General features: G+C 38.4%; 1 protein-coding gene across 2 annotated transcripts in view; it reads right to left on the bottom strand.

Annotated features, from left to right (window-relative positions):
- Positions 1–2,971: 2,971 nt before the first annotated feature.
- Positions 2,972–15,284, bottom strand: part of RALB (RAS like proto-oncogene B) — a 44,351-nt gene continuing 32,038 nt past the window's right edge. For both annotated transcript variants that reach the window (XM_081814589.1, XM_081814591.1), the window contains 3 exons: positions 14,314–14,522; positions 10,414–10,591; positions 2,972–4,554 (listed from right to left, as the gene is read on the bottom strand). In XM_081814589.1, coding sequence (XP_081670715.1) covers positions 4,435–4,554; positions 10,414–10,591; positions 14,314–14,522 — 507 coding nt within the window. In that variant the 3' untranslated portion in view covers positions 2,972–4,434. The remainder of the gene's footprint in view (positions 4,555–10,413; positions 10,592–14,313; positions 14,523–15,284) is intronic.

The raw sequence follows: 15,284 nt of genomic DNA, 5'->3' as shown, positions 1-15,284 counted from the left end.
CAATCTCGTTACTGGTTATTGGCCTATTCATGTTGTCAATTTCTTCTTGTTTCAGTCTTGGCAATTTATAGGTTTCCAGGAAGGCATCCATTTCTTCTATATGCCATTCTCCATTAATTTATTGGCATATAGTTGTTGATAATAATTTCTAATAATTGTTTCTATTTCCTTGGTGTTAGTCGTGATCTCTCCCCTTTCATTCATAATTTTATTAATTTGGGTCCTTTCTCTTTTCTTTTGGATAAGTCTGGCCTGTGGTTTATTGATCTTATTAATTCTTTCAAAGAACCAGCTTAAAGTTGATGGCAAAAAAGTAAATAAATATAAGATAAAAATAAAACAAAATAAAGTTGCTGGCAGAAGACAACCGGCCAGACCCAGGTCTGACCCCAAATGATGAAGTCTACACCCCTGTAGAACAGAGATTGCCACAGACAGCTTCATTAAAGATGAGCCCTACAGAAGCTCAGATCAATGGTTTCACTCTACCCCTTGTTCAACATTGACCTACAAAAAAAGGAAATAGTAAATACTTGTGAAAATGAAAACAGGTCAAAATGGAAGAGTGAGCTCAAATGTCAGTCCCTCCTGTTTCCTCACACGTGCCTTCAAGTCCTAGTCAAGAAAGACTCCAATGGCCAAGAGAATGAGAGAGGGCCACGAGTCGATGCAGAAGTTTGACAGAGTTATGGAAGCTGCACTCCAGAAGGGCATTAGGGGAGAGAATATATCATTATCCTCTCCACCAGGAAAAAGCAAACTTAAGGAAAAATGGGAGGAAGTTGGGGTGACATCCAAAGGCAAAGCGAGCTAAAATGTGGAGTGACTCAGGCAACTGATGGGGGAGACCACGTGACTGGACACTAGGGCCGCTCTCCTCTGTGTGGCGTCACCAGAGCTATGTAGCCTGAAGGACAGGCAATCACCACGTGGTGCTTGGCCCAGCGATGAGTCATATTTTCGTAAGTCACCATAATCAAATTGTTGTTGACTGGTATTCAACTTTTAAAATTGATCTATAGGTAAAGTATGGAAGCTTGAGTTATGGTCACAGAGCGGAATGTTCAAGTCATCAACCTTGATAATATAAAAGCAAAAGGTGTCACAGAGAAGGAAGAGGTAGGAGGGGGTCAAGAGATAAAGGGCAGGTGTGTTAATATCCTCACCTTTCAGAGTGGGGAGCCAAGAAATGCTGTCAAGAGTTACGTGAATAATAAACAAGATGTTTTAATACAGTTTTAAAAGGTGTAACTGTCACCAAGAGAGGAATTAAAAGAATCCTATTACTGTCAAAAATGGGGTAGGGGTAAGGGACACAAGGGGCCACACCCTCATCTACCACAGGGAATGGCTGAGGTCGAAAATCAAGAAATCATGGCGATAAGAACAGTATTGAGAAACTCAGGAGTACCTACTGAATGATCTGAGAATAGAAATGGTTGAATCTGACTTTTGGGGAACAGGGCTGGAACTAAAGAGCTTCCATTACAAACACTTCTAGACCATTAGAATTTTAAAGCACATGCAGTTACAATTTTGATTAAATAATTTTAACGTGTTTTTAAAATATAAATATCCAAGTCTACTACTGAAACATTAACCATATATATGTATATTTTCCCCACTGTTAATATTTACCCACTGTTAAGCTTCGATTGTACTGAAAGCCTCTAGACCAACAGAGGTGCATTCTGTATTTCAACTGCCATTTAAGTTTATATATTGCAATTCACCTCATCTAAAACATGCACAGCTTTTCCCACACTTTTATGTCACTGGAGTCAGGATGGGTTCACTTAATTGGCAGGTTTTTTCTTAGTGGTATATAAATTATGGTGACATCTTACAATTAACGGTGTCTTGGATTTGATGAAACAGGATACTTGTAGCAAATTATACGTCTAGGTATTTTTCCTCTACGTCACGTTATGAAACCATAAACTGCTACATCTTTTTCTACTACTTGGCTCCTCCCTCATTCTACTCCAGCCATATGATCTTTGGGGTCTTTTCCTCAACACTGTCGGGCCTTTGCACTGGCTGTTCCCCAGCCTGGGAAGCTCCCCGCACCCACCCAAGCAGCTGGGCATATGGCTGCTCCTTCAGGGCATACACTCTCAGCTTAAATGTCACTCCCCTGAGAAGCTTGTTGACCACACAATCGAAATCAGCTCTACTGCCCGGAAATGCTTCCTGTCGTATTACCCAGTTTTATTTTCATCAAAACACTTACCCTGATTATTTTCATTTATTTGTCTCCTACATCACTGGAGCATAAGCTCCAGGTTGCCTACCTTGTTCAACATCACATCCCAGCACCTAGAACCGAGCCTGACACCACATAGGTGCTCAAATATTTCTAGAATGAACACTTTAGGAAAATAATGATAGGCTCTTGGACACAGTAGATGATCATTTAGCAAGTAACCGTGTTTCAAATGTATAAATAACATTGCGTCCTTATTTTTCTATGTAAAACCACCTCGTATGTATAAGTTATTTTGTTAGGAAGATGCATTTCTGATTGCTATCCAGTTAAATATAATTTTAGAGATATACTAATAGTACATGCCAGGAATAATTTCCAGCGCATGAAACAATTCATACTATCTTTAATATATTTGTACATCTTCCAAATCTACCTACTATTGACCGCAACTGGTATCAAACTGTAATGAAAAGAAAAAGGTTGTTTCAAAAACTTCGAGAGTGTGATTAACTTCAAGATTTTAAACTTTACAAAGACAGAGTAGTCCTCTCTCCCAAAGGAAAGATGGTGAAGTTAAAATTACTGTTTATACTTAAATTTTATCTCCCACAGCCCAGTTCAAAGAATTGAAATAAAGTTCATCTGATATAGTAGAACATCTAACAAGATCAATAATGAGTAAGTTACTGTCAGTTTCTCTAATACTTGCATTTTACATGTACGACAAGAGAGGAAAATAAAAAGGCTGAAACCTTGAAAAAGTGTATTTGTCTGATTTTTTTTTTTTATTAAAAAAGACCATGATTCTTTAGGAGGTGATACAAGATTGCTTTCCAGCCAGATCATAATTTCCACAATTTCTGTAGTAACTATAAATTTGAAAGGTTCCCACTCTCCCCACCCCAATTCACTTTTGGCACCTATATGTGAAATGTCACTTCCAAAAAATGGGGGAAAATGTGAACACTGGGTTTAAATCACAGTACTCCTTTCCTGAGCAAAAATTTTCTGGTTGCTAAATTCAGAATATCTATAAAAGAAAGCTTTAACAATATCTCATCAATAAAAGCCTTTTTCTAACCAACTCTATGACTGTCTCAGAAGAAAATTATATTAGAAGTAGCAGCCAATTCTCAGAGGTAAAAGGGCAATGGCTTATCTTATCCTTTCCCGCTTCTCCTAGTTTTAAATTTAGAATTACAGAGCAATTCTATGAGAGGTAGCAGACTGTCTGGCACAGCTCTGGCTTCATGATTTGAGAATACAATTTCAACTCATCACATTGTTCAGAAGAACTCATTATACTGAAAAGAATTAAAAGAAGAGGCTCTCTTGACTTCTACATGCAGAGAGGTTGGCCAGAAGGATAGATATTGGTTACCAGCAGAGGAGGAAGGACCTAACCATGTCTGGCAATTAGGAGAGGATGGATCCAAAGTTATATTCTTAATCTGATTAGAGAAGTGTGTCATTTATAAAGTATACTACTCTTGAGTCTTCACTTAATCTGCTAAAAGAAGCTTCTACACAAAAATCAGGATGCTACAGGAAAGAAACAGCCAACACAGGCTATAATTGGCTAATATTTAAATATGAAGAATTCAACTTTCATTTTTCATATCTGTGAAGGGTTTATGAGCTTGTCACTGACCTAGTCAGCCCAATTCATATTTATTTTTATTTTTTTTTTTTTGCTGTGCTTCAGATCCACAGGGTATTGCCAAGAAACTTATCCCAAAAAATCTCTGAATTTTTATTAGAGCTTAATGGATTTTTTTGAGTACTTCTGTTAAGCTGATAAGAGAGAGAGTTTTATCCTACCCCCTCCCCAAAACCTAATAAAATAAGACATTTTTATTTCAAAACGAAAGATAGTGATGTTATAAAACTAGGGAGAGAAATAAGATGCTATGACAGTACATTTCTTTTTAATTAACACTTATTTCTTACCTATACACTACATATGTGATTAAACTTTTGGGAGGGAGAAGGGGAGGAAGAAGGAAACTCCAAAACTTCCTGACAAAGTAGCTGTTCCAATGCATGGACAAGGGCTTATTTCTTCCACCAGTCACTGATTCACAAACATTTTCCCCACTTAAAGAAGTATGCGTGAATGAGATTGGGGAGAGCAGGGAACACACCAAGGAGTCGACTATACTCTTCTCTTAATGAGCCCGCCCTATGTCCTTAGCGGCGATTAACTTCATCTGCTATCTTGGCTTTCACAGTAAGCAACATCTTTCTTTAAAACTTTTCTTGTTCTTGCTGCTTTTCTTGCCGTTCTTGTCTTTGTTCTCAGACATCTTTTTGGCTCTGATTTCTCTCATTAGGTCAAAGAACACCTGGGGCGGGGAGGAAGGAGTGTAAAGAATAGAGAGGAAAAAGCCATTTAATGATTTCATGAAGCAATTCCACTAAGCAGGCTATCTAGTTACATTTTAAAGCATAAAGCAAACTTATTTTTATCAACCCTGTGCCAAAATTTGCATCAGACTTTCTAGCATTTCCAACCACCAGGCAAGGTTAAGAATAGGAGTGCCTGCTACTGGGTACTTTCTCAGATACTACTATGTAATCCTTATCATGACCTTAAAAAGGCAGGAACGTCATTATGCCCGACAGCTTCCCCAGCAGAACTAGCAGACTTGGAACACGGTGGGGTGGGGAGATGGGGGATAAAGCATAAACAAACTCAGGCTCCTGCACCAGGAAACTAGGGAAATGGGGAGGAGAGATGTGCTGTCCCATACCCTCCCACGCCCATGCCCCTGCCCTCATTCTCAGGAATAGCCACTGTTCGCTCCTTGTGATGTTTGCTGAAAGGAACTTTATCAAGAACTGATATAAGGCTTGTCCTTTGAATGCCAGTGTGTCATTCAGATACAAATTATCATTTGCCACAATAGTTTGGGTTTTGCCCTCTGCTACCAGCAATTGTGCCAAAGTGCCAATGATACCCAAGCAGACAAAATACGCCTCCTACAAAGAAACATCTCCGATTCCTCAGAGGGAATGACGTGAGACCGAGCGTAGGCTATAATTTTTGGATGTTCACACAAAACTACAAGCTCCTTCTATTTTCATAGACATATCTTCTTGGTGAAAAGTAAGACCAAGCTTTCTGAGTGGGGGGACTCCCTGTGCATCGACCACCAGCTCTGGGCACAGAAAAAGACCTCCTTCCCCACTAAGTGACCTAAGCACCCCACCTACAAGAGCAGCAGTGAACAGCTTCAGATGTTACAGCTTTTCCTTTTTGTTCTAACAGCAAAGGCAGGAGGCGAATGGAATGAGTCCAACTTAAAATGATGACGAAGTTGTCCATGGGCTGATCTTATCAACAACCTCCCGTCCTTTCGTGTAAATTGTTTACAAGTGAATACAATGCTGCCAGTCATAAGTTTCTGCTGGGTCCTGTTTGGCAGGTCAAGCTGGTCCAGTGGAGGAAGGGGAGACGCAAGGTGCCCTGCAACAGCCCCAACCACTACCATACTGTCAAAAAACTACATATCCATGGTTCCATGCCAAGAAAGCCTTCCTGATTTTTTTTTAAATAAAATACATGTCTGGATTTCCTGTGTGTTCCTACATCTAGGAAACAATTTGATAGAAAGAAAGAGATCTGGAATAGCACAGGAATCAACATAAGAGCTGAGAAATAATATGAAGGAAAAATAGCTAACAAGTGAACATACTTCACATCACAGACAGATTTATATTGTAGATGCTGCCAAAGTGCTTCTAAAGTGAACCCTTTCTGAGAAGAAATAACGACTGACACCAGAGAACACAAAGAATTATAAGAGAATATTAAAAAACGATATGCCACCAAATTAGACAACCTGGAAGAAATGAATAAATTCCTAGAAACATACAATATTCCAAAACAGAATCAGGAAGAAAAAGAAAATTTGAACAGACTGATTACTAGTAACAAAATTGAACTGGTAATCCCAAAAGCTCCCAACAAAGTCAAGGACCAGATGGCTTCACAGGTGAATTGCACCAAAGATTAAAGAAGAGTTAATACTAAAAAAAAAAAAAAAAAAGAAGAGTTAATACTTACTCTTCTCAAACTATTCCCCCAAAAAGAAGAAAATGAAGGAAAACTTCCAAATTCATTCTATGAGGCCAACATTACCCTAATACCAAAACCAGACAAAGACACCACAAAAAAAGAAAACTACAGGAGCACCTGGATGGCTCAGTCAGTTAAGCGTCCGACTCTTGATTTAGGCTCAAGTCATCATCTCAGGGTTGTGACATCGAGCCCACATCGGGCTCCATGGCACTGGGCTCCATCAGGCTCTGTGCTCAGTGGGGAGCTTGAGATGCTCTCTGTCTCCCTCTGCCCCTCTCCCCATGCTCTCTCTCTCTCAAATAAGTAAATAAATCTTAAAAAGAAAACTACATACCAATATCTCTGAAAAACAGGTGCAAAAATACTCAACAAAAATATCAGCAAACTGAATTCAACAATAAAGAATCATTCACCACGATCAAGTGGGATTTATTCCAGAGATGTACGAGTGGTTCAATATTTGCAAATCAATCACTGTGATACATCCCACATAAAAAAGAGAAAGGATAAAAACCACATGATCATCTCAAAAGACCCAGAAAAGGTATGTGACAAAATACAACATCTGTTCATGATAAAAACTCCCAACAAGGTGGATTTAGAGGGAACATACCTCAACATAATAAAGGCCATATCTGAAAAACCCACAGCTAACATCATACTCAATGGTGAAAAACTGAGAGCTTTTCCCTTATGATCAGGAACAAGAATGTCCACTCTTACCACTTTTATTCAAAATAGTACTGGAAATCCTAGCCACAGCAATCAGACAAGAAAAAGAAATAAAAGGCATACAAATTTAAAAAGAAGTAAAACTGTCATTATTTGCAGAGGACATGATACTATATATAGAAAACCCTAAAGATACCACAAAAAAAAAAAGGATCTGTCTCCTCAGGCAAGGGAAACAAAAGCAAAAATAAATGGGACTACACCAAAAGAAAAAGCTTTTGCACAGGGAAGGAAACCATCAACAAAAGAAAAAGACAACCACTGAATGGGAGAAGGTATTTGTAACTCATATATTCGATAAGGGGTACACACACACACACACACACCTACTAGAATGGATAAATTCAGTAAAGTTACAGGATACAAAATTAATACACAGAAATCTGTTGTGTTTCTATAAACTAAAATTGAAGTAGCAGAAAGAAGAATTAAGAAAACAATCCCATTTACAATCATACCAAAAAGAATAAAATACCTGAGAATAAATTTTACCAAAGAGGAAAAAGACCTATACTCTGAAAACTATAAGACATTGATAAAAGAAATTGAAGATGACACAAAGAGAGTGGTATTTCATGCTCATAGACTAGAAGAATTAATATTATTAAAATGTCCATACTTCCCAAAGCAATCTACAGACTCAGTACAATCCCTATCAAAATACCAATAGTATTTTTCACAGAACTAGAACAAATAATCATAAAATCTGTATGGAACCACGAAAGACTTTGAATAGCCAAATCAATCTTGAGAAAGAAGAATAAAGCTGGAGGTATCACAATCCCAGATTTCAAGATATACTTCCAAAGCTTTAGTAATCCAAACAGTATGGTCCTGGCTCAAAAATAGACACATAGATCAGTGGAACAGGATAGAGGGCACAGAACTGAACCCATGGTTATATGGTCAATTAATCTAAGACAAAGGAGGCAAGAATATATAACAGGGAAAAAACAGTCTTTTCAATAAATGGTGTTGGGAAAACTGGACAGCCACATGCAAAAGAATGAAACTGGACCACTTTCTTATACCATACAGAAAAATAAACTTGAAATAGACTAAAGACCTAAATTTGAGACCTGAAACCATAAAACTCATAAAAGAAAGAACATAGGCACGAGCACCAGGTGTTGTATGGAAGTGCTCAGTCACTATATAGTACACCTGAAACTAATATTACACGTATGTTAACTATACTGGAATTTAAACAAAAACTTGAGGGGAAAAAAAAAGGAAAACATAGGCAGTCATTTCTTGGACATCAGCCTTAGCAACATATTTATAGATCTGTCTCCTCAGGCAAGGGAAACAAAAGCAAAAATAAATGGGACTACACCAAAAGAAAAAGCTTCTGCACAGGGAAGGAAACCATCAACAAAAGAAAAAGACAACCACTGAATGGGAGAAGGTATTTGTAAATCATATATTCGATAAGGGGTTAATGTCCAAAATATATAAAGAACTTCTACAACTCAACACCTAAAAACTAAATAATCTCATTAAAAATCCACAAAGGACCCAAATAAACATTTTTCCAAAGAAGACGTATAGACAACCAACAGGCACATGAAAAGACACATCACTCAGCCTCAGGAAAATGCAGATCAAAACCACAATGAGAGATCACCTCTCACACCTGTCAGGCTGGTAACAAAAAGACAAGAAAATAAGTGTTGGTGAGGATGTGGAGAAAAGGGAACACTTGTGCACTGTGGGTGGAAGTGTAAAATGGTGTAGCCACTGTGGAAAACAGTATGGAGTTCCCTTAAAAAATTAAAAATAGAACTACTGTATGATCCAGTAACTACTGGGTATTTATCCAAAGAAAATGAAACCACTAATTCAAAAAGACATGTGCACCTGATGTTTATAGCAGCATGATTTACAATAGCCAAATTATGGAAGCAACACAAGTGTCCATCTACAGATGAATGGATAAGGAAGACGTGGTACACACACACACACACACACACAATGGAATATTACCCAGCCATGAGAAAAGAATGGGATCTTGCCATTTGTAACAACATGGATGGACCTAGAGGGTACTATGCTAAGTGAAATAAGACAGAAAAAGACAAATACCATATGATTTCACTTACATGTGGAATCTAAAAAACAAAAGAAACAAACAAAAACAGACTCATAAATACACAGAACAAACTGGTGGTTGCTGAAGGGGAGGAGGGTGGGAGGATGGGTGAATTAGGTGATGGGGATTATGAGGTACAAACTGTCAGTTATGAAATAAATAAGTCACAGTAATGAAAAGTACAGCATAGGGAATATAGTCAATACTATTGTCATAACACTGTATGGTGACAGATGGTGACCACACTTATTGTAGTAAGCACTGAGTAATATATAGAATTGTTAAATCAATTTGTTGTACACCTGAAATGAATATAACATTGTATGTCAATTATTCTTGAATAGATTTTTTTTTTAAATAAAGTTGAGTCCCTTCTAATACTAACATTCTAAATACCAATGTTCTTCTAGCATCACTTCAAGTTAAAGTAAGCTTGATTACAAATCTGTCCCTCTTCAGGTAAGAAGGAGAATTATTTCCCCCTAAGAAAGAGCAACATATGAAGCACTTTGGGGAATTCAGATGCTGTTGCTGCATAAGACAAAGCAGATACAGCTGCTGCTGGGCTGCCAAAGTGAAATAAGTTTAGATGTTACAGGAACATGGATCATGAAGTAAGAGCTAACAAACAAGGTGAAGGTAGAAAGAAAAGCCACATCTCTAAGTCTGTCGAACTGTGTGGCAACCACTCTGAACCTTAATTCTTAAAAACAAAAAACAAACCCCAAAACCTAACAATAGCAATCACTGGTAGGTGGATTTTCAAAAATTGTCAACGTTCATCATTGTCAAGGTCACCCTTTCGCTGGGTTATATATATAAGTTATATAAAGACAGAACACCTTGGTTCTGCCAGTGGCCAGCAAGGTGAAAAGAGTAAATCTAACCAATGACAGCAAAATCAAGATATGCTGTGTGTCTTTGGGGTCCCTTCTGAGAACCTGCAAAAGAATTTGCTCCTGAAAAACAAGAGGCCATAGCAGATGAGAGCACAGGGAAGCTACTTATGTCCATCCTACCCACATGGTCTGCACAAAGCCAGCACCTCATCTTGCCATATTTCCAAGGGCCATGCCAACATTAAGCATACCCAACAAAGGCTCATGACAAAGTGAGAGGACTCTGGGTTGTTTGAACTCCAGGGTCAAACCCTCCCACGGTTTCTCACTACACTGGCTGAGACATCTGGAAAAATCAGTCCTCCCGTACTTTCCATAAATGGTTCCCTCAAAACCAAACAGACGAGATGTCTATGTTCTGCTGTTTCTAAGAAACACGCGCAGAGCACACACCTACCTTGTCCACGTTGGCCCGAGTTTTAGCCGATGTCTCCACATACTGCACACCCCACTCCTCTGCTTTACTCCTAGCCTCTTCAATGGGCACCTGCCTCCGCTCCTCTAGGTCGGACTTGTTTCCCACGACAAGCAATGGAATTTTATCTTCTTCAGCCTTAACACGGAGGATCTGTTCCCTAAGGCATAGCATCAAAACAAACAAAACCAAACAACACAGCTAAGAAAGCTAGAATAAGAACTCAAATACACTGATGCTTCTAAAATGAAAGGCTGTCCTAGGGCAGAAAGACTTGTTACACTCAGGGCATGTTCCAAGGACACACTCCCTAGATTCAAAGCCTGGTTCTCAGTTGCCTCTATCAGAAAGATGTGGGGTGCTCATCACAAACACAGATTTCTGGGCCCAACAGGAGTCCCACAGAAGTGATGTCTAAATAGGAGCCCAGGATTCTGCATTTCAACAGGGTCCCCAATTTATGCTTAGGCACCAAAACTTTTTAACAAAAAGGACAACTTGGGAACCTCTGGGATACAAACAAGTTAAGAGAAGTATCTTCATACATAAAGTGCTTAATAATTCCCCTGCAAAAATGGTATGATTTCTTTGTGAGAATAACAGCCATGAAATCAGTGTTTCTCATAACGAAGGCGGTAGTCTATTAGATCATGAAAGCAGTTTAATGAGTCACAACCAGTAATTACTGTCCTCAATGAAACAGAATATTATAGACTAGAACAGAAACATCAGAAGGAATCTCGAGTATTACATAAAGTGTAGTTTTGTGAAACTTTTGTTTAATTATATCGAGATCTGTGTATGTACCTGCTTCCCCACAGTTTGCATTTAGATACAGTAAATGTTACAGCCAACAGAATGGGGTCAGCTATGTTAAGGAGTAATCATATTTTAGTGTGTATTATTTTTCTACTACAAAGTACAAAAAAAAAGGAAGGAAGGAAGGAAGGAAATAATCCACATTAAATTTCACCTTTACTAAAACTATCAGCTACCTAAAATTATTAATCAAAAACCAAGTATTACAAGAATTAAATATTCCACTTCCATTATTTTGGTCCAGTAAAGACATTTCTACTTCTATATTCTAAAATATTCCAAAAAGAGACACCTTCAAAAGTGCATTTTGTGGAGATCTGCATTGATTTTTATATGATATAGGACACATTTCATAATAATAAAAATATTTTAAAATTTTTCCATTAGAGTCAATTTAAGTATCAGATAGCAAATATTTTAAGAAAAACAAAAAAGAAGAAAAGTAGATGCTTAAAAATTGCTTTTAAGTAGCTTTGCTATAGGCTACACTTTTTTTTTTTTTTTAAGATTTTATTTATTTATTTGCTAGAGAGAGAGCGAGCGAGAGCACAAGCAGGGGGAGCGGCAGGCAGAGGGAGAAGCAAGCTCCCCGCTGAGCAAGGAACCTGATGCAGGACTCAATCCCAGGACCCTGAGATCATGACCTGAGCCGAAGGCAGCCGCTTAACCAACAGAGGTCAAAGAACATTTAGAAGTTATATGATCAATACAACTATGAATGAGAAAAACTGATAGCTCTCTGGTTCATTAATCATGCAGAGGTTTGTAAAATTACCTCATTAATAAATATATTAAATCAAAACTGGGAGTACCAAGTCTGGTCTCTTATTACAAACCTATTTTTCTAGCTTATTGAATATTGTCCAGGGAAAGTTTTAAGGAAGATAAAGCATATGAACGTTTTATGTTGGGACCTTCCCATAAATACAGCAATGCTACGTTTGAAAACCGCTAAAAGGCATAACGTGAGTTTAACCACAAAGGCTCAGATACTCTACTCCATTCTTCTGTTTCCAATGCCATAAGAAACCTGAACAGCCCTGTGACTTTTATCTGAATGGCCAGAGTCCAAGTCAGAAGAACTCACTTGCCCTTTCTTTTTCTCTTAGGTAGTCATCTGTCCTTTTTCTTCTAAGGATCCCTGTTCTCACATAATGCCCAAAACCCATCTCCCAAGATGAGATGAGACCCTGCTCCAAATCTCTGGAAACGCACGAATGTTATCTGTGTGTGTGTGTGTGGTGGCGTGGGGAGACAGGACGTCTGTTCTCTGGACAGGACTCTTCCACTGCTCACCATTTCCTTTCTCAGTGAGTCATGGGGTGATGGGACATAAAAAGGTTCAGGACATGCAGGAAAATGAGGAAGTGTGTGCATCTGTCCTGTTTTATCCTCAAGGACAGATAAAAACAGGATTATGTAGCTGCAAACACAATTACGAATACCGGGGCTATTCCCACATAGAGAAAACTTCTAGGTGTGTTGGGAAAGTCTGAAAATTAATAGGACCGCTCATAAGAGTCCTGGTCATTTAACTGATCACAACACCCACACTATAGTACCAGAGAATTTAGATGTTCTACCTTTGAAGACTTAACACTATGCAGCACAGCAACAGAGAGCTACTCTGTTTACCTTCCACTCACTCTGCTGGTTTAGCTGGGATCACCCTTTGAGGGTTCCCTGGCTCACTGATGCCTCCTCCCAAATCTTGGAGGGATATTTAGTTTCCTCAATTTTTATTTTTGGTTGATCCCTCGATTTCTGACCATAACTTGCTAAAGAATGAAAAAAAATACTGATTTTTTCCCCCCTTTTTAGTTCCTTGTTAGACTCTAGATCTGGTTCTTAAAATCAAAAGTCATCTGGACAGACATGTTTATAAGGAGAGTAGAAAAAAAAAATACAGTTGTGTAAGAGAAACAAAAAGCATATGGGGTAAAGAGAAAGACGCCCTTCCCATTAGAATCCTCTAAGGATGATGCCTAACAGCTCACTATTTCTTGATAAAAAAATGAACCTCAGGTATCTTTAACTACTGCGTTTAAAATGAATTATAGCAGTTAATATTTTACACACTATGTAAGCACCACGCGCACACCCTGTGAGAAAGCCTGGGGACATCATATGGTGCAGGTGGCCATGGTGTCGACCCTGAAGAATTTACAGCCTAAAGCATCATTTCATTTCATTTCATCAACTAACAAGTGCATTTTCAGATAGAGAAACAGAATCTCCAGTGCTGAGTAAATTTGCCCAGGGTCACAAAACTGCTAAGGGGCAGGGCAAGGATTCAAACCCAGATCTGTCAGATTCTAAAGCTGGGCTCTTTCCACTCGCCTAGGCTAAACAGTCCTTAAAATGGCAGCAAATGGTCACTCGGACCCACATCTTTCACTCTCCTGACAATGTTTCATCAACCTCAAAATAGATCAAAATTATTACCTTTCTGGCAAAATTATAAAAAAGTTAAAAATAGTTGGGGCACGTGGGTGGCTCAGTCGGTTAAGCGTCTGACTCTTGATTTCAGCTCAGATCATGGTCTCAGGGCCCTGAGCTCAAGCCCCACCTTGGTCTGTGCTCAGCGGGGAGTCTGCTTGAGATTCTCTCTCCCTCTTCCTCTCTCCCTGCTCATGCTCTTGCTAGCTCGCTCGCTCTGTCTCACTTGCTTTCTCTCTCAAATACATAAATAAAATCTTAAAAAAAAAAAGATAAAAATAGTGAACTCATCAATCACTGTCCCTTAGGACTTATACAAAAACAAAATTACAGGTTCTTGAGAATACGGAATGGCTTCGTCCTCTCTAGGGACAACAGATTCTTCAGATAATTTATATTCAGGAATTATAAAAACAGGGAAACCCAAAGAGACTATAACAAATGGTGGACTCTAATGTGCCAAGATTCAAAAAGCCGCAGAAAATTCTTTAATGGAATTCTTCCTAATAACAAGCTCAACCCTCTAATACTGTGCTCAGCCCAAAAGTCCTGCCAAGCCAAACCCATGAGAAAGAAAGGCAAAAAGCCTCCTGGCGTCCGGAGGCTATTTCACTTGAAACATACCTGAATTCGGCAGTTGCTGTAAATGATTCGTGTTCTGTGATTGAGAACACGAGGAGGAAACCTTCCCCGCTGCGGAAGTAGTTGTCTCGAATGGCTGCATAATCCTCTTGTCCAGCCGTGTCCAGAATATCTATCTGGACTTCTTCTCCATCAAGAACCACTTTCTTTCTGTAACTGTCAGCTTTGGTAGGTTCATAGTCTTCTACAAACTGAGGAAATAAACAGCATTATCAGTAATGAACAAAGTTTTAAGGGAAAGAAAATCTGCCCAAAAAAATACATTTCAATATATGGGCACTTTGCCTACAATCAATTGAGTATTTACTGAGTGCCTAGCATTATCACACTATGTACAAAGCACTATGAAATAAAAATAACTCCTCATATAACACTTCTGTTCTTTATTGTTCTCAGCTCTACCACTTTTTATTTTGTTTTTAAACAAGAGCAGAAATTCCCATTTTGTAGATGAGGAGTCCAAGTACAGGGCAGAAAGAACACTGGCAATATTATTCTCAGTATAAAATTATAATACAAACATGGGCAAGGGTGAGAAACAGAAGCTCTTATACATAATCAACAGAAGTATAAAACTCATCTGAAAAGTAATTAGCAAGACGGACTAAGAGGATTAAATATACACATAATGAAATATAGAAATAAACCCATCAAGCACCAGAAGAAAACATGGGTGAAATCCTTTTATTACCTTGAAGTAGGGAAGGCCTTTTTAACTATGACTCAAAATCCAGAAGCCATGTAAGAAAAAATTGATAAATTAGACTACATAAAAAATTTTAAAAACTTCCGTATGGCACAACACACTATAAAAAAAGACAAATGACAAACAGGGGAAAGTATTTGAACCCACATCACAAAGAGCTATATTTAAACAGTTCCTAGAAACAGGGAGGAAAAAAGATCAACAATCCAATGGGGAAAAGGTGGCAACAGACATAAACAATTCACAG

The sequence above is a fragment of the Leptonychotes weddellii genome, chromosome 3 (assembly GCF_054177405.1).
Source record: "Leptonychotes weddellii isolate Sample4059 chromosome 3, ASM5417740v2, whole genome shotgun sequence".
Taxonomy (NCBI): Eukaryota; Metazoa; Chordata; class Mammalia; order Carnivora; family Phocidae; genus Leptonychotes; species Leptonychotes weddellii.
The sequence above is the reverse complement of the archived record's forward strand: the minus strand, read 5'-3'. Positions and strand labels throughout refer to the sequence as shown.